Below are 14,297 nucleotides of genomic sequence, written 5' to 3' on the forward strand. Positions count from 1 at the left end.
AGTACCTAAGATCTATATGTAAGATGCGATGCCCACTATTAATTAATTTATCCATTTTTTCCAAATATTCCAAATCTCTCATTTGAGATTTCTTGTGTTAAATTCATATAAGAGTTAGCATGCCCCCTACAACACGTACAACACTTGTATATTCAAGTTCCTATATTTTGTTTATAAATTGTTTGTGCAAAATTTGAGCATTCTAGTACCAATAGTTTCTCCGATTTACGAATTTTTGTATTTTATGCATATGGGAAGCACCACGCCGTCTTTTTCTAGTCCGCCCACATTTGTCTTAAATATTCATATTGATATCAAAGTGGCTCCAATTTGAGCACTCCAAATTTTATAGTTTCCCAGATATAAGAATTATGGTATTAACTATATATGGGCGATGACACGCCCACCATTTCTTAACCGCCCATTTTTGCACAAAATGTTCATATTGACACTAAAGTTTATCTTACAAAATTTGAGAACTGTTACTGTTATAGTTTTCGAAATTTACGTCATTTGGTATTGGCTAGCAATATAGGTGTGGAATGTGCCACACCCACTATTGCTAGTTCACCCATTTTTATCCAGTTTTCATATGTGTCAAAGTTGTTTTTGCAAAATTTGAGAACTCTAGTCGTACCAGTTTCCGATATATACAACTTTTATTAGTTATTAATTAAGTGGGCGTGGCACCTCACCTACTTAGAATTTCAAAATAGAGAGTAGCCTTTTTTCCTTCCAGGCATACAGGAACACACTGTGAAAATTTGAAGAAAATCGGTTTAGCCGTTTAGACGGCTATAGTCTTCAAACAAACATACATATGTATGTACATACAAACAAATACACATTAATTTATATATATATATATACCAACTATACCCAGTGTGCTTTGCTACCCCAAAAGCAATATAATTAAAAAACTCATTTAACGATTTTGAAAATCCTAACTACAATAGTTTTCAAATATACCATTTGTTACATATAGAAGATGACACACAAATTATTGCAAGTTCGCCAATTTTTCCGAACGTTAATTAAGAATTTAATATAATCATAGAATAATCTAATAGTTTCCCAGACATTCGAAATTTTGTATTTAATGGGAGGGGCCAATCCCCCAATGAAAGTCCGCCCATGATTTTAACTCTAATAGTTTCCAAGATAAACAAATTTTTGTATATAATTAATATGGGAGGTGCCACGCCTCCTGCTGCTAGTCCGCCCACTTTTTGTCCTATATAACCATATTGTCTCCAAAGTGGCTCCGACAAAATTTGAGGACTCTAACTGTTATATAATCTGAGATACATTGATTTAATACTTTTTTAATATGGAAAGTGCCACGCCCACTATAGCCATTTCGCCCATTTTGTCCAAAAATATTCTTATGGATGTCAAAGTTGTCCGTGCGAAATTTGCGGACTCTAATTGTACCATTTTTCCTTCGAGGCATACAGGAACACACTGTGAACATTTCCAGAAAATCGGTTTAGCCATTTAGGCGGCTATAGACTTCAAACAAACACACGTAATTTTTATATATATAGGTAGAAGATAGATAGATAGATAGATAGATAGATAGATAGATAGATAGATAGATAGATAGATAGATAGATAGATAGATAGATAGATAGATAGATAGATAGATAGATAGATAGATAGATAGATAGATAGATAGATAGATAGATAAGATAGATAGATAGATAGATAGATAGATAGATAGATAGATAGATAGATAGATAGATAGATAGATAGATAGATAGATAGATAGATAGATAGATAGATAGATAGATAGATAGATAGATAGATAGATAGATAGATAGATAGATAGATAGATAGATAGATAGATAGATAGATAGATAGATAGATAGATAGATAGATAGATAGATAGATAGATAGATAGATAGATAGATAGATAGATAGATAGATAGATAGATAGATAGATAGATAGATAGATAGATAGATAGATAGATAGATAGATAGATAGATAGATAGATAGATAGATAGATAGATAGATAGATAGATAGATAGATAGATAGATAGATAGATAGATAGATAGATAGATAGATAGATAGATAGATAGATAGATAGATAGATAGATAACGAAAGAACTGTTTAAAAATCATGACTGGGTCCAATGCCATGTAATTCGGTAGGAAGATTTACGTTCCCATAAAAGTAGCTTATGTCGAATTTCATAACTGTATCCGTATTTGTAAGCTTATAATTAGCGCTAAATTAATTTTCTGAAGGGGACCTTTTTAAGGGGCTACAGTCAATTATGAAACGATCCTCAAAAAAAAAATCGTTTGAAAGGTTATGGTTAGTTATGACTGTTAAAACTGTTTGTATGGATGCTATGCGAAAACGTGGACATATATTGTTCATTTGCAATACCAAACAAACCTTACTTATAGAAAATATTTGTAGAAAATTTCATCCTTCTAGCTCTTTCTGTTAGGACTCTTTCGTGATTTTAATGGATAGACGGACGGACATCTCTAGATCGTCTTAGAATATAAAAAGGACCCAGAATATATATACTTACTATAGCCAATATTTAGATGATGGGTTTAAAATTAAAAAAATATTAAAAACGAATATTTTTAATTTTTTTAAATACATATTACCTTTTTTATAAAATATAATAAAACAATTTAAAAAAATATATTTATATATTTACCCCCTTATTCACAAACAACATTTTTATTTTATAAAAGGTTAATAAAACAAAATTTCCATACAAAATCTAATTTATAAACTGTTTATAAAATAAAAATTTTGTTTGTGAATAAGGGGGTTAACATAAAGTGTTTGTATAATTACTTTTTTGATGACAATAAATCTTAATTCTTCAAATAAAAATTAACAAATTAAATACTAAATCACTTGGGACTTTTAATAAGTAAAAAAATCTTAAAAATATACTCAAATAAAATCACTAATTAAAAAATTATATTTAAGCTAAAACACCTTAAAATAAAAAAAAAAATATACAAAAAATTAAGCAATTTAATAAAACCTTAAAATAAATTACAAGATTTAACAAAAATATATATATACACAAAGAACCTTTGTTAAAACTTAAATTATCAACATTTTGTTTATAAAAAAATGTAGTAAATCTAGTCTCAACAACTTCTTAAGTATCAGCTCTTAAGAGTCTCGATTTAACGTCATTACGTTCTACCAACAAAACATTAGGTTGTACAATAGTATGTACAAAAATCACAACAAAACTTTTATATTCATGGTCAATGTCAAAAAACTTAATTCAATTGAATTGAATTTATGTTGAAGAGCAATTAACTCAAATTTAACAAAAATAAAACGTCATACATTTATCCATGTTTGGGTTTTAAAAAGTATATGTGTGCAATACGCACGTACCCCCAGAACACATTAATTCACATTGTCGACTCAAAAAAGTTTATAAGTTTAAACCAGTTTTTTTTTGCTTTGTTTTTTCCCCCATAATTTTTATTTTTAATTTAAAAATGTTATGTTTTTAGAAAGTATAAGTTTTTTTTGTAAACAACAAAAAATACACAAATGAAATATACTTTAAACAGGAACTATATTCTTATCCAGTTTATTAATGATTTGTTATACTTGTGAGATAAAATATTGAATAAACTGTTTCGGGAAGGTTTGCTAAGTTTGTAATACAACAAATCAGAAACTACAATTGGGAATGCGTGATTGCAATATAATTTATAAATATATTGTCAACAGTTGGGCCAATAAAGGAGCTTCGGGCCAATATAAGAGCTTCGATAGTAATTGATTTTCACACAATTTGACTGGACTAGTCTGTAGGCTAAACTAAAGGCAAGACCTGAATATAGAGTATACTATAGACTACACTATATACTAGACTGTATACTATACCATATATTAGACTACAGACCAGCCTATAGTCTAGTCTATAGTCTAGCCTATAGTCTAGTCTATAGTCTAGTCTAGTCTATAGTCTAGTCTATAGTCTAGTCTATAGTCTAGTCTATAGTCTAGTCTATAGTCTAGTCTATAGTCTAGTCTATAGTCTAGTCTATAGTCTAGTCTATAGTCTAGTCTATAGTCTAGTCTATAGTCTAGTCTATAGTCTAGTCTATAGTCTAGTCTAGTCTATAGTCTAGTCTATAGTCTAGTCTATAGTCTAGTCTATAGTCTAGTCTATAGTCTAGTCTAGTCTAGTCTATAGTCTAGTCTATAGTCTAGTCTATAGTCTAGTCTATAGTCTAGTCTATAGTCTAGTCTATAGTCTAGTCTATAGTCTAGTCTATAGTCTAGTCTATAGTCTAGTCTATAGTCTAGTCTATAGTCTAGTCTATAGTCTAGTCTATAGTCTAGTCTATAGTCTAGTCTATAGTCTAGTCTATAGTCTAGTCTATAGTCTAGTCTATAGTCTAGTCTATAGTCTAGTCTATAGTCTAGTCTATAGTCTAGTCTATAGTCTAGTCTATAGTCTAGTCTATAGTCTAGTCTACAGTCTAGTCTATAGTCTAGTCTATAGTCTAGTCTATAGTCTAGTCTATAGTCTAGTCTACAGTCTGGTCTATAGTCTAGTCTTTAGTCTAGTCTACAGTCTAGTCTATAGTCTAGTCTATAGTCTAGTCTATAGCCTAGTCCATAGTCTAGTCTATAGTCTAGTCTATAGTCTAGTCTATAGTCTAGTCTGTAGTCTAGTCTATAGTCTAGTCTATAGTCTAGTCTATAGTTTTAGTTTTCAGATTACTTTAGAATTGCAAATCGTGTGAAAACATATTTCTGATTTTTTCTTCATTATCCTTTAATCTTTACTCTTGGTATACCTTCTCCTCTTATAAGTATTTATATTTATATTTTTTTGCTAATTACAAAATATTTAAATTTGTTATAATAAATTATTCACTACTTCTTAAAAATATCTACATAGATACAAAGATTTAAAAAAAAAACAAGTATTTAACAGAAACAGATGTCGGGTTTTGTCAGAAACACACAAAATGACAAACAAATACTTTTGACGTAATTAAACATGACTGTTAAAAAACAAATTGCATGAGAGGCGTGTGCGACTGAGCAACTTGAACTTTTGGTTCCGGCAAGTAATAAATGCGATAAAAAATCGTTATTAAAGCTTAGGAAAAGCCTAAACAAAATTTACATTAATTTAATAAAGTCAAAAATTACAAAATTATTAAAAATTTTAAATCCTGGTATTTTTTTGGAATTCTGTTTAAAACATCTATCTGTAACTGTTGTCAATGACACATAGTATGTTTTATATATTTGCTAAAGTAAAAGTAATTCTTAAAATTCCATCGATGAGACATATTTATTATGAATAAAGAAAAACAAAATGCCATCAATTCCAATGACATGGAAAATAATTCATTCGAAACAAAATCAATTTCCACGACTTTAAATCACAAAATAAGCACCAAACAACAACATTTTTGTGGAAATGAAAATAAATTTTCAACTTTTTTCGTTGTCTGCTTGATGGCACAAAAAAAGTTTCGTACTTTTTTTTTCGTTCTAAATAAAGAAGAAAAAAAAAGAAAAGTCTAGTCTATAGTCTAGTCTATAGTCTAGTCTATAGTCTAGTCTACAGTCTGGTCTATAGTCTAGTCTTTAGTCTAGTCTACAGTCTAGTCTATAGTCTAGTCTATAGTCTAGTCTATAGCCTAGTCCATAGTCTAGTCTATAGTCTAGTCTATAGTCTAGTCTATAGTCTAGTCTGTAGTCTAGTCTATAGTCTAGTCTATAGTCTAGTCTATAGTTTTAGTTTTCAGATTACTTTAGAATTGCAAATCGTGTGAAAACATATTTCTGATTTTTTCTTCATTATCCTTTAATCTTTACTCTTGGTATACCTTCTCCTCTTATAAGTATTTATATTTATATTTTTTTGCTAATTACAAAATATTTAAATTTGTTATAATAAATTATTCACTACTTCTTAAAAATATCTACATAGATACAAAGATTTAAAAAAAAAACAAGTATTTAACAGAAACAGATGTCGGGTTTTGTCAGAAACACACAAAATGACAAACAAATACTTTTGACGTAATTAAACATGACTGTTAAAAAACAAATTGCATGAGAGGCGTGTGCGACTGAGCAACTTGAACTTTTGGTTCCGGCAAGTAATAAATGCGATAAAAAATCGTTATTAAAGCTTAGGAAAAGCCTAAACAAAATTTACATTAATTTAATAAAGTCAAAAATTACAAAATTATTAAAAATTTTAAATCCTGGTATTTTTTTGGAATTCTGTTTAAAACATCTATCTGTAACTGTTGTCAATGACACATAGTATGTTTTATATATTTGCTAAAGTAAAAGTAATTCTTAAAATTCCATCGATGAGACATATTTATTATGAATAAAGAAAAACAAAATGCCATCAATTCCAATGACATGGAAAATAATTCATTCGAAACAAAATCAATTTCCACGACTTTAAATCACAAAATAAGCACCAAACAACAACATTTTTGTGGAAATGAAAATAAATTTTCAACTTTTTTCGTTGTCTGCTTGATGGCACAAAAAAAGTTTCGTACTTTTTTTTTCGTTCTAAATAAAGAAGAAAAAAAAAGAAAAGTCTAGTCTATAGTCTAGTCTATAGTCTAGTCTATAGTCTAGTCTACAGTCTGGTCTATAGTCTAGTCTTTAGTCTAGTCTACAGTCTAGTCTATAGTCTAGTCTATAGTCTAGTCTATAGCCTAGTCCATAGTCTAGTCTATAGTCTAGTCTATAGTCTAGTCTATAGTCTAGTCTGTAGTCTAGTCTATAGTCTAGTCTATAGTCTAGTCTATAGTTTTAGTTTTCAGATTACTTTAGAATTGCAAATCGTGTGAAAACATATTTCTGATTTTTTCTTCATTATCCTTTAATCTTTACTCTTGGTATACCTTCTCCTCTTATAAGTATTTATATTTATATTTTTTTGCTAATTACAAAATATTTAAATTTGTTATAATAAATTATTCACTACTTCTTAAAAATATCTACATAGATACAAAGATTTAAAAAAAAAACAAGTATTTAACAGAAACAGATGTCGGGTTTTGTCAGAAACACACAAAATGACAAACAAATACTTTTGACGTAATTAAACATGACTGTTAAAAAACAAATTGCATGAGAGGCGTGTGCGACTGAGCAACTTGAACTTTTGGTTCCGGCAAGTAATAAATGCGATAAAAAATCGTTATTAAAGCTTAGGAAAAGCCTAAACAAAATTTACATTAATTTAATAAAGTCAAAAATTACAAAATTATTAAAAATTTTAAATCCTGGTATTTTTTTGGAATTCTGTTTAAAACATCTATCTGTAACTGTTGTCAATGACACATAGTATGTTTTATATATTTGCTAAAGTAAAAGTAATTCTTAAAATTCCATCGATGAGACATATTTATTATGAATAAAGAAAAACAAAATGCCATCAATTCCAATGACATGGAAAATAATTCATTCGAAACAAAATCAATTTCCACGACTTTAAATCACAAAATAAGCACCAAACAACAACATTTTTGTGGAAATGAAAATAAATTTTCAACTTTTTTCGTTGTCTGCTTGATGGCACAAAAAAAGTTTCGTACTTTTTTTTTCGTTCTAAATAAAGAAGAAAAAAAAAGAAACAACGTTCACATTTATTTTTATAAGTTTGTAAACTAATTAGAAAACTTTACACCTGAACACCTTTTTTGGAAAACCTTAAGAGCAAAAAAAAAACTGCTGTAAAACGACTCAGTCTTAAGCCTTGTCGGCAAACAAAGTCAAACACCTTTCAAATAAAATACAAACAAGAGGATTTATTATCAATATATGAGTAAGGACTGAGATGAGATAATCTAGTTTATAAAATTTCAATTATAGATCCCTTTAGTTTGTTCCGGATCGAGTACTTTGCAATTGACATTGCAATATATTACCATTAGTGTTAAAAAATGGGTCAAATTGAAACTTTTCTAGATTATATGAGAAGACTATAGGCTTACTTTCTTCATTACTTGGAAACAATAAAGTAATGATTAGCTTCCTATTACAAATAATAAATATGGATCATATAATTATATTTAATCAAATGATTAGAGAAAATTGATACTCAAGAACCTTTTCATAGACTATAGACTTAGTAGAGAATCCCAGGAATATATACAAAGTATGACTCTCTATTTGACCCGATTACAGTCCTTTTAAAGATGTAGGGGTTGATGAGAATTTTAAAATACACAAACATCTTTAAATACCAACACACACATATAAATCTTCCTAGATATCTGTGTGTAGTGTGTTTTAGACAAAAGTTCAATAACGTTATTTTAGAGCCAGTAAAGATGGTGGTGGTTGGCGGTGACGTTGGTTTGGTGTTGACGGCGTTAATGCATTAAAAATGCGTGCACAACACCAAAGACGTGACATGTTTTTGTTTAAAACAAATCAACAACAACTAAGAAAAGACGCTTGTAAAATACACATTGCCAAAAAATACATACACATACCCACACGCATATACCCATTAAATTTGCAGAGAAACTCCAAAATATTGCTGACTTAAGGTAAAGCAGCAACACAGACTTGATGACTAACTGCGTGACTATGGAGGTTTTCTAAGAGCACTAACTCATAGACAACAGTTTGCAGATGGAATTTGACTCGATACACATAAAAAGCTACCTTATGCCCAATGACAGATTCCCCAGGAATAAAAAACAAGTTATGTTAAGAGAAAAGAAGGTGCAAAAATGAGGGTTATAGGGAGATAGTGAAAATAGGCGCTGCGAATTATGGCCCCAGGTAAAATGGCCCCAAAACGTAAAACGAAATATGGCCCCAACAAAGATACAGGAAACAAAAACACGAAACTTTTGTTTTTTTTTCATATATTTTTTGGGGTATTTCAACATTTTTACATTTGGGGTAATACTGCATTTTGCAAAAAAAATAAAAATGACCCCAATGTTGTGAAATGAAGAAATACCCCAAAACAAAACTTTTTTCCTTTGGGGCTAATTTTCATTCTTAAATTTTGTAAAATACGTGAATATTAAAATATTAAAAAGGGACCTAAAAAACCATATAATAATTAGGGGTGATCTTTCATTATTACTATTTATTAATATTTTATAAAAAATCAGAACATTATCGCGCGATATTTTTTATTAAAAAATATTTTATGTAATAATATTTGTTGTATTTTCATAAAATGTTTGTTAATTTTGAACATATTTTTACAAAAAATATTTCAAGAATGTTCAAAATTAACAAACATTTAATAAAAATACAACAAAAATTATTAAATATGAAATTTTATAAATATGTTAGCTTATATTTGAGGTGGGATGTCATAATGTCCATTGACGTTATGACACACCAAAAAGTTTCATAGTGTCCATGGACGTTATGACAATTTTTAAAAGTGTTATAATGTCCATTGACATTGTATCACTTTTAAAACAGAACTGTATTTGAAAATTTGTAAAGAATTTATGAAAGGGACATTCTTACCCCCAAAGGAATTTATCCTAAATTTGGTGTATGTTGCATTTTGGTTTCCATTTAAAAAGTTTTCTGTATAGCCGGCCTTCGGCCGGGCGCAGGGGTTTTAAACTCTGGGGTATTTCGAATACCGGCTTCGCTAAATTAAGCCTTCTTTTGATAAATGGACTCTTTGAAATCCATAGACTTTATGCATTGTGACACTTTTGAAATTGTTATAACGTCCATGGACACTAGACTCAATTTAGTGAGTCATAACGCCCATGGAAAATATGACACTGGACTTTATGACACGTCACCTATATTTGAATTAAAATTAAATGGGGTGAAATTTCATTTACGTTTTTGGGGTAATTGTTCATTACGAAAAATTAACCCAATATTTGGGGCCACTTTTCATTTCAACCTTGGGGAGATTTTTCATTAATTTTGGGGTGATTTTTCTTAAAAAATGTTAGGGTTATACTTCATAATGAATTTTGACCCCAACATTGGGGCAATTTTTCGTTTTATATTTTGGGGCCATTTTACCTAGGGCCATAATTCGCAGCGCCGTGAAAATAGTAATAAAAAAAATTTTACAGCACGCGACCCTTAAAATAACACTTAAAGTGTTTGAATGTGATTTAAACTAGAATATTTTACTGTTCTTTTCAGGATTTTGTGGGGGTGAATGCCAAAGGGTTGCCATAATATTCTTACATCATATTCTGATGCGTTTTTCAACGTAGCCTGATCGATCCTATCAATTTGACATTAATCGAAAATTTTCTAAAACGATCAATAATAACCAATTAACTAAAAAGTCAGAATCCTCACTAATAGAACTTATAACTTCGAAAGTCTTTAAAGAATTCATTCTACCTTAGAAACAGTTCGAATTAGTTCTGGATGACCTACTGTGAGCTTCCGAGACACCGATGTTCCAAAATTTGTTATTTCAATCCTTTGGGAAAAAGAGGTGCTACCAATACTGGTGATGATTAAATATATCATCAGTCTTTCCTTGGAATGATTAAACATGGGGTTAAACCAGAGAACTACATAATCTAGTACCACGGGAACCGGTGACCCATAGGACATAGTTTCGAACTTTGTCTTGTCCCGGTTATTGAAGGGATCCCTTTAGGGTACACGTGGTGGCTGTGGATGAAATCCAAATTCGCGGGAAGAGAATGTTGTTTAAAAGACTGATACACACACAGTAAAGTTTATAATTCGGGATGAGTTCGGTGCTGTTGCAGAGATAACAGATACCCCCCAGAAGAGTGACTGAGGGGTATCTGAGGTTTTCTTAATGAGTGAGTCGGATGACTGTGTTGGGTTAAATGGTGGTGGATGTAAGGTTTCCTTTACAAATGATACCATTGAATTTTTCTTTCATGTCCGGTTATGTTAAGGGTTTACGATGCCCATACCAGATTTACCACAGTGTGTTCTATGTGAGTAAGAACAAGTTCTCGGCTTATTTGATGGATTCGTGTTTCGGTCTACCGATTACTTCACTAGGTGCAATAGCCGACTCAACAAAGGCTCTTTTGCATCTCGGAAGCTAAGCAACGGGTTAGCAATGATCACAGATATTTGTACATAAACCGGCAGAACCATGCACAAATTTGAAACACCGGCGTGTAAGAAACACAAAGAGGAGGTGGTAAGTTTAATTAGCTCAGTCTGTAGTTGCAAAAGTACCACCATGAAATAACGCCAACACGTCAGGTGTTCAGGTAGGGCACTTCGACTTCTTGTCTGATCAATAGTTAAGTGATAGTGTAAGAGTTTAATTTATGTAGAGCCCACTAGTTGTCGACAAAAGTTCCTATATTTCCACGAATATTGCGGTTATATAGTGTTCTATAGGGTATAATCATTGGAAATATTTCAGCTTTAAAGACTAAGGTATTAGGCTTAATGCCTTCTTGATCTCCAACATTAGGCCTCCCTATACTGAAGGTAGAGATGGCTATTATACGAAGATCGATTGGTATAATGTGCAACATCTGATATTGCAATGCATGCTGATCTCTGATCTTGATATAGCTGGTTTAAATCTTGGACTTTGTAGTAGGTATTTACAATCATTCTTACTTAAATTTACATCTCTGTGATTGTCAGTGATCCAGTTATTGAGTATCTCCTGGGTATTAGACATGGTGTCCCTATCACTTCTGGAACACCTGCATCACAACATCGTCCTCTGATAGGACTTTCATACCAGAGGTCATGATTTCGATTTCCACCAGTGGTACTGGTACAAAATTTTATGCAACAAACATCTGCCTTTCGAAATAACTGACTAGCTGAACCAACGAACTTCCTTGAATTTGAATATAAAAATACTGACCTCAAAATGAAATTGCCTATGATGGCAACCCTCTCCTTGTTTCATCAGATAAAGTAAAATCGTTGCGATGTCTGTGAAGTACTCCTCTACCACTTCTTCAACTCCTTTGTAATTGTGCGTGTGGTTAGTTCATTTTTTTGCCGATTCATTTTTGCAAACATTTACTCGCACATTGTTTTACCTTTTCGAAATTGTATTTGGAAGTTTATGGTGCCTCTATTAAACTCACACATACAAAGATCGCATATATGCACATTTATGAACGTATGTACATGGATGAAATTATATGAGAAATTGTGTTCGTTTAAAGGTGAAGGATTTAACAGCATAAACATGTACATGGAGTGTGTGTAATTAAACACACGTCAGTGCGATTAAAAGGTATCTACATATGTATATTTGTGTGTGTGTGGGATATGTAACAGGGTTTGATGTGAATGGTAATGTATGCACGATTTTATGATTTGATCTTTAACAATTTTTTTAGCCAAAAACTCTTGCAAAAGTCAATATAATTTAAAACTTTTTTTTAATGTAAGGGATTTTTTCCGCTGATTTTGTTTGAGCGAACGTGAGACCTTGAAATTGTAATTGAAATGTAATATTTTTTTGTGTTTTCGTTTAAATTTCAGTTAAATTTATGTCAACATGTTGAAATCATACAAAATTTACACTTGCACTAATGGTGCCTTGGGTTTGCACTTGAGTCGGGCTCCTTGGGATCCATATCCCTGGGTGAGCAGCATACAAAAAGATTCAACTTCCTATCAGGCAGGGCTACGCATCGGAGACTGTTTGCTTGAATTAAATGGCCAAGATGTTTTGGGCATGAAAATCTCAGAGATTGCAGCTCTTTTAAAAAATCATTGGCTTAATGAGAGTAGCAATTATGTCACTGTTGTTATATGGCGTAATAAATGCAACAACAGCAATATTAACAGTGAAGATGCAACAACTGATGCCTGCAACAATAATGAGGATGATGATGACGAAGATGAGGAAAATAATGCAGTAAGTAGTTGTATATTTGTTAAAATTCATTTTATTTATTGTCTAGCTATCTGTCTGTCTGTCTGTCCGCCTGTCTTTTAAAAATTGCATGTCTTGCTGCTTATTAAGTTTGTAATGACTAATTATAAAAAAAATACATATAGTTTTTAATATTGTTGGTAACATGTAATCAATGTGATTTTTGTTGTTGTTGTTTTGTTTTGTCTTATACCGTATGTGCGGTATTGTTTATTTATTTTCTTGTTGTTGTAGTTTTTATAGTTTGTTTGTTTATATTTATTTTTTTATATATATATTTTTGTTTAAATTATTATTACGCTGCTAAATGTAGGTCATTGTAATGTAGTGTTGTGTCTTGTTTTTTAATCAACTAATTATTTTGCATGTAAATAAATAAATACTAAAATTATGTAGCGAATAATACTAACAAAAGTTGACACTATATTTTTGTTCGTATTCCAACTGAGTCAAGGTTTAAACAGGGTTTAATGAAACAGTTTAGCGAAAAAAAAGTATTTAAGGCAGTAAAAGAAATACTTATAATTATTTCCTAAATTGTATAATTTTCATGGTCAAACAAATTTGCATTAATGCAAAATTAAAGTTATTGTGATTGGAATTTTCGTAAAAGAAATTTGTTAACGGAATTTTAATTTCTTATTCATAAGTACCCAGCAGAAACTAGGTAATGACTTTCAACTGTAATTACTTACCTAACAACATACTTTTCAATGACTACTACATATAGTCTGCATTACATAGAAGTAATCTAATAATTAATTATTGAGATAATGAGTGAATTTTGAAAATAATTCTGTTTACGGAATTGGGTAATTAATTATTTCGTAGCTTTAGCTGTAACTTTGTAGAACGGATTTAAATTGAACAAGTACTAAGAGTGTTATGGACCGATAGTCATAAAAATTGGTAGAGATATTTTGTCTTGTAAGAAATTTATGTATGTCGAATTTCAAAAAAATTGGCATAGAGATTTTGTCTCGTAAGAAACTTATTTATGTCGAATTTTATCGCTATACTCGTATTTTTAAACCAGTAATGAGCGTTAAATTCAATTTCTGAAGGAAACCTTATATGGGTGCTAGGGTCAATTGTGAATCGATCCTTATAAAATTTGTTAGAGAGATTTTGGCTTGTATGAAACATATTTGCGTCATGTGGCATCGCTGTACTCATACTTTTATGGCAGTACTGAGAGTTAAAGTCATTATCTGAAGGGGAGCTTATGTGGGGGGTAGGGTCAATTATGTACCGATCCTTATAAAATTTGACAAAGATATTTAGGTTCCTATAAAATATTTCCACTTCGGATCTTACCTTTGTAGATGCTATTTTAGGCAGTTATGAGCGTTAAAGTCATTTTCTGAAGGGTGCCTTATATGGCGGTAGAGTCGGGCCGATCCTTACAAAATTTTACAAA

General features: G+C 30.7%; 1 protein-coding gene across 2 annotated transcripts in view; it reads left to right on the forward strand.

Moving 5' to 3' along the window:
* Positions 1 to 14,297, forward strand: part of LOC119608761 — a 54,943-nt gene that overhangs the window by 8,809 nt on the left and 31,837 nt on the right. For both annotated transcript variants that reach the window (XM_037963323.1, XM_037963326.1), the window contains exon 2: positions 12,481 to 12,859. In XM_037963323.1, coding sequence (XP_037819251.1) covers positions 12,497 to 12,859 — 363 coding nt within the window. In that variant the 5' untranslated portion in view covers positions 12,481 to 12,496. The remainder of the gene's footprint in view (positions 1 to 12,480; positions 12,860 to 14,297) is intronic.

The sequence above is a fragment of the Lucilia sericata genome, unplaced genomic scaffold (assembly GCF_015586225.1).
Source record: "Lucilia sericata isolate MDLA Ls3-8-SP2 unplaced genomic scaffold, ASM1558622v1 Contig000022F_arrow, whole genome shotgun sequence".
NCBI lineage: Eukaryota > Metazoa > Arthropoda > Insecta > Diptera > Calliphoridae > Lucilia > Lucilia sericata.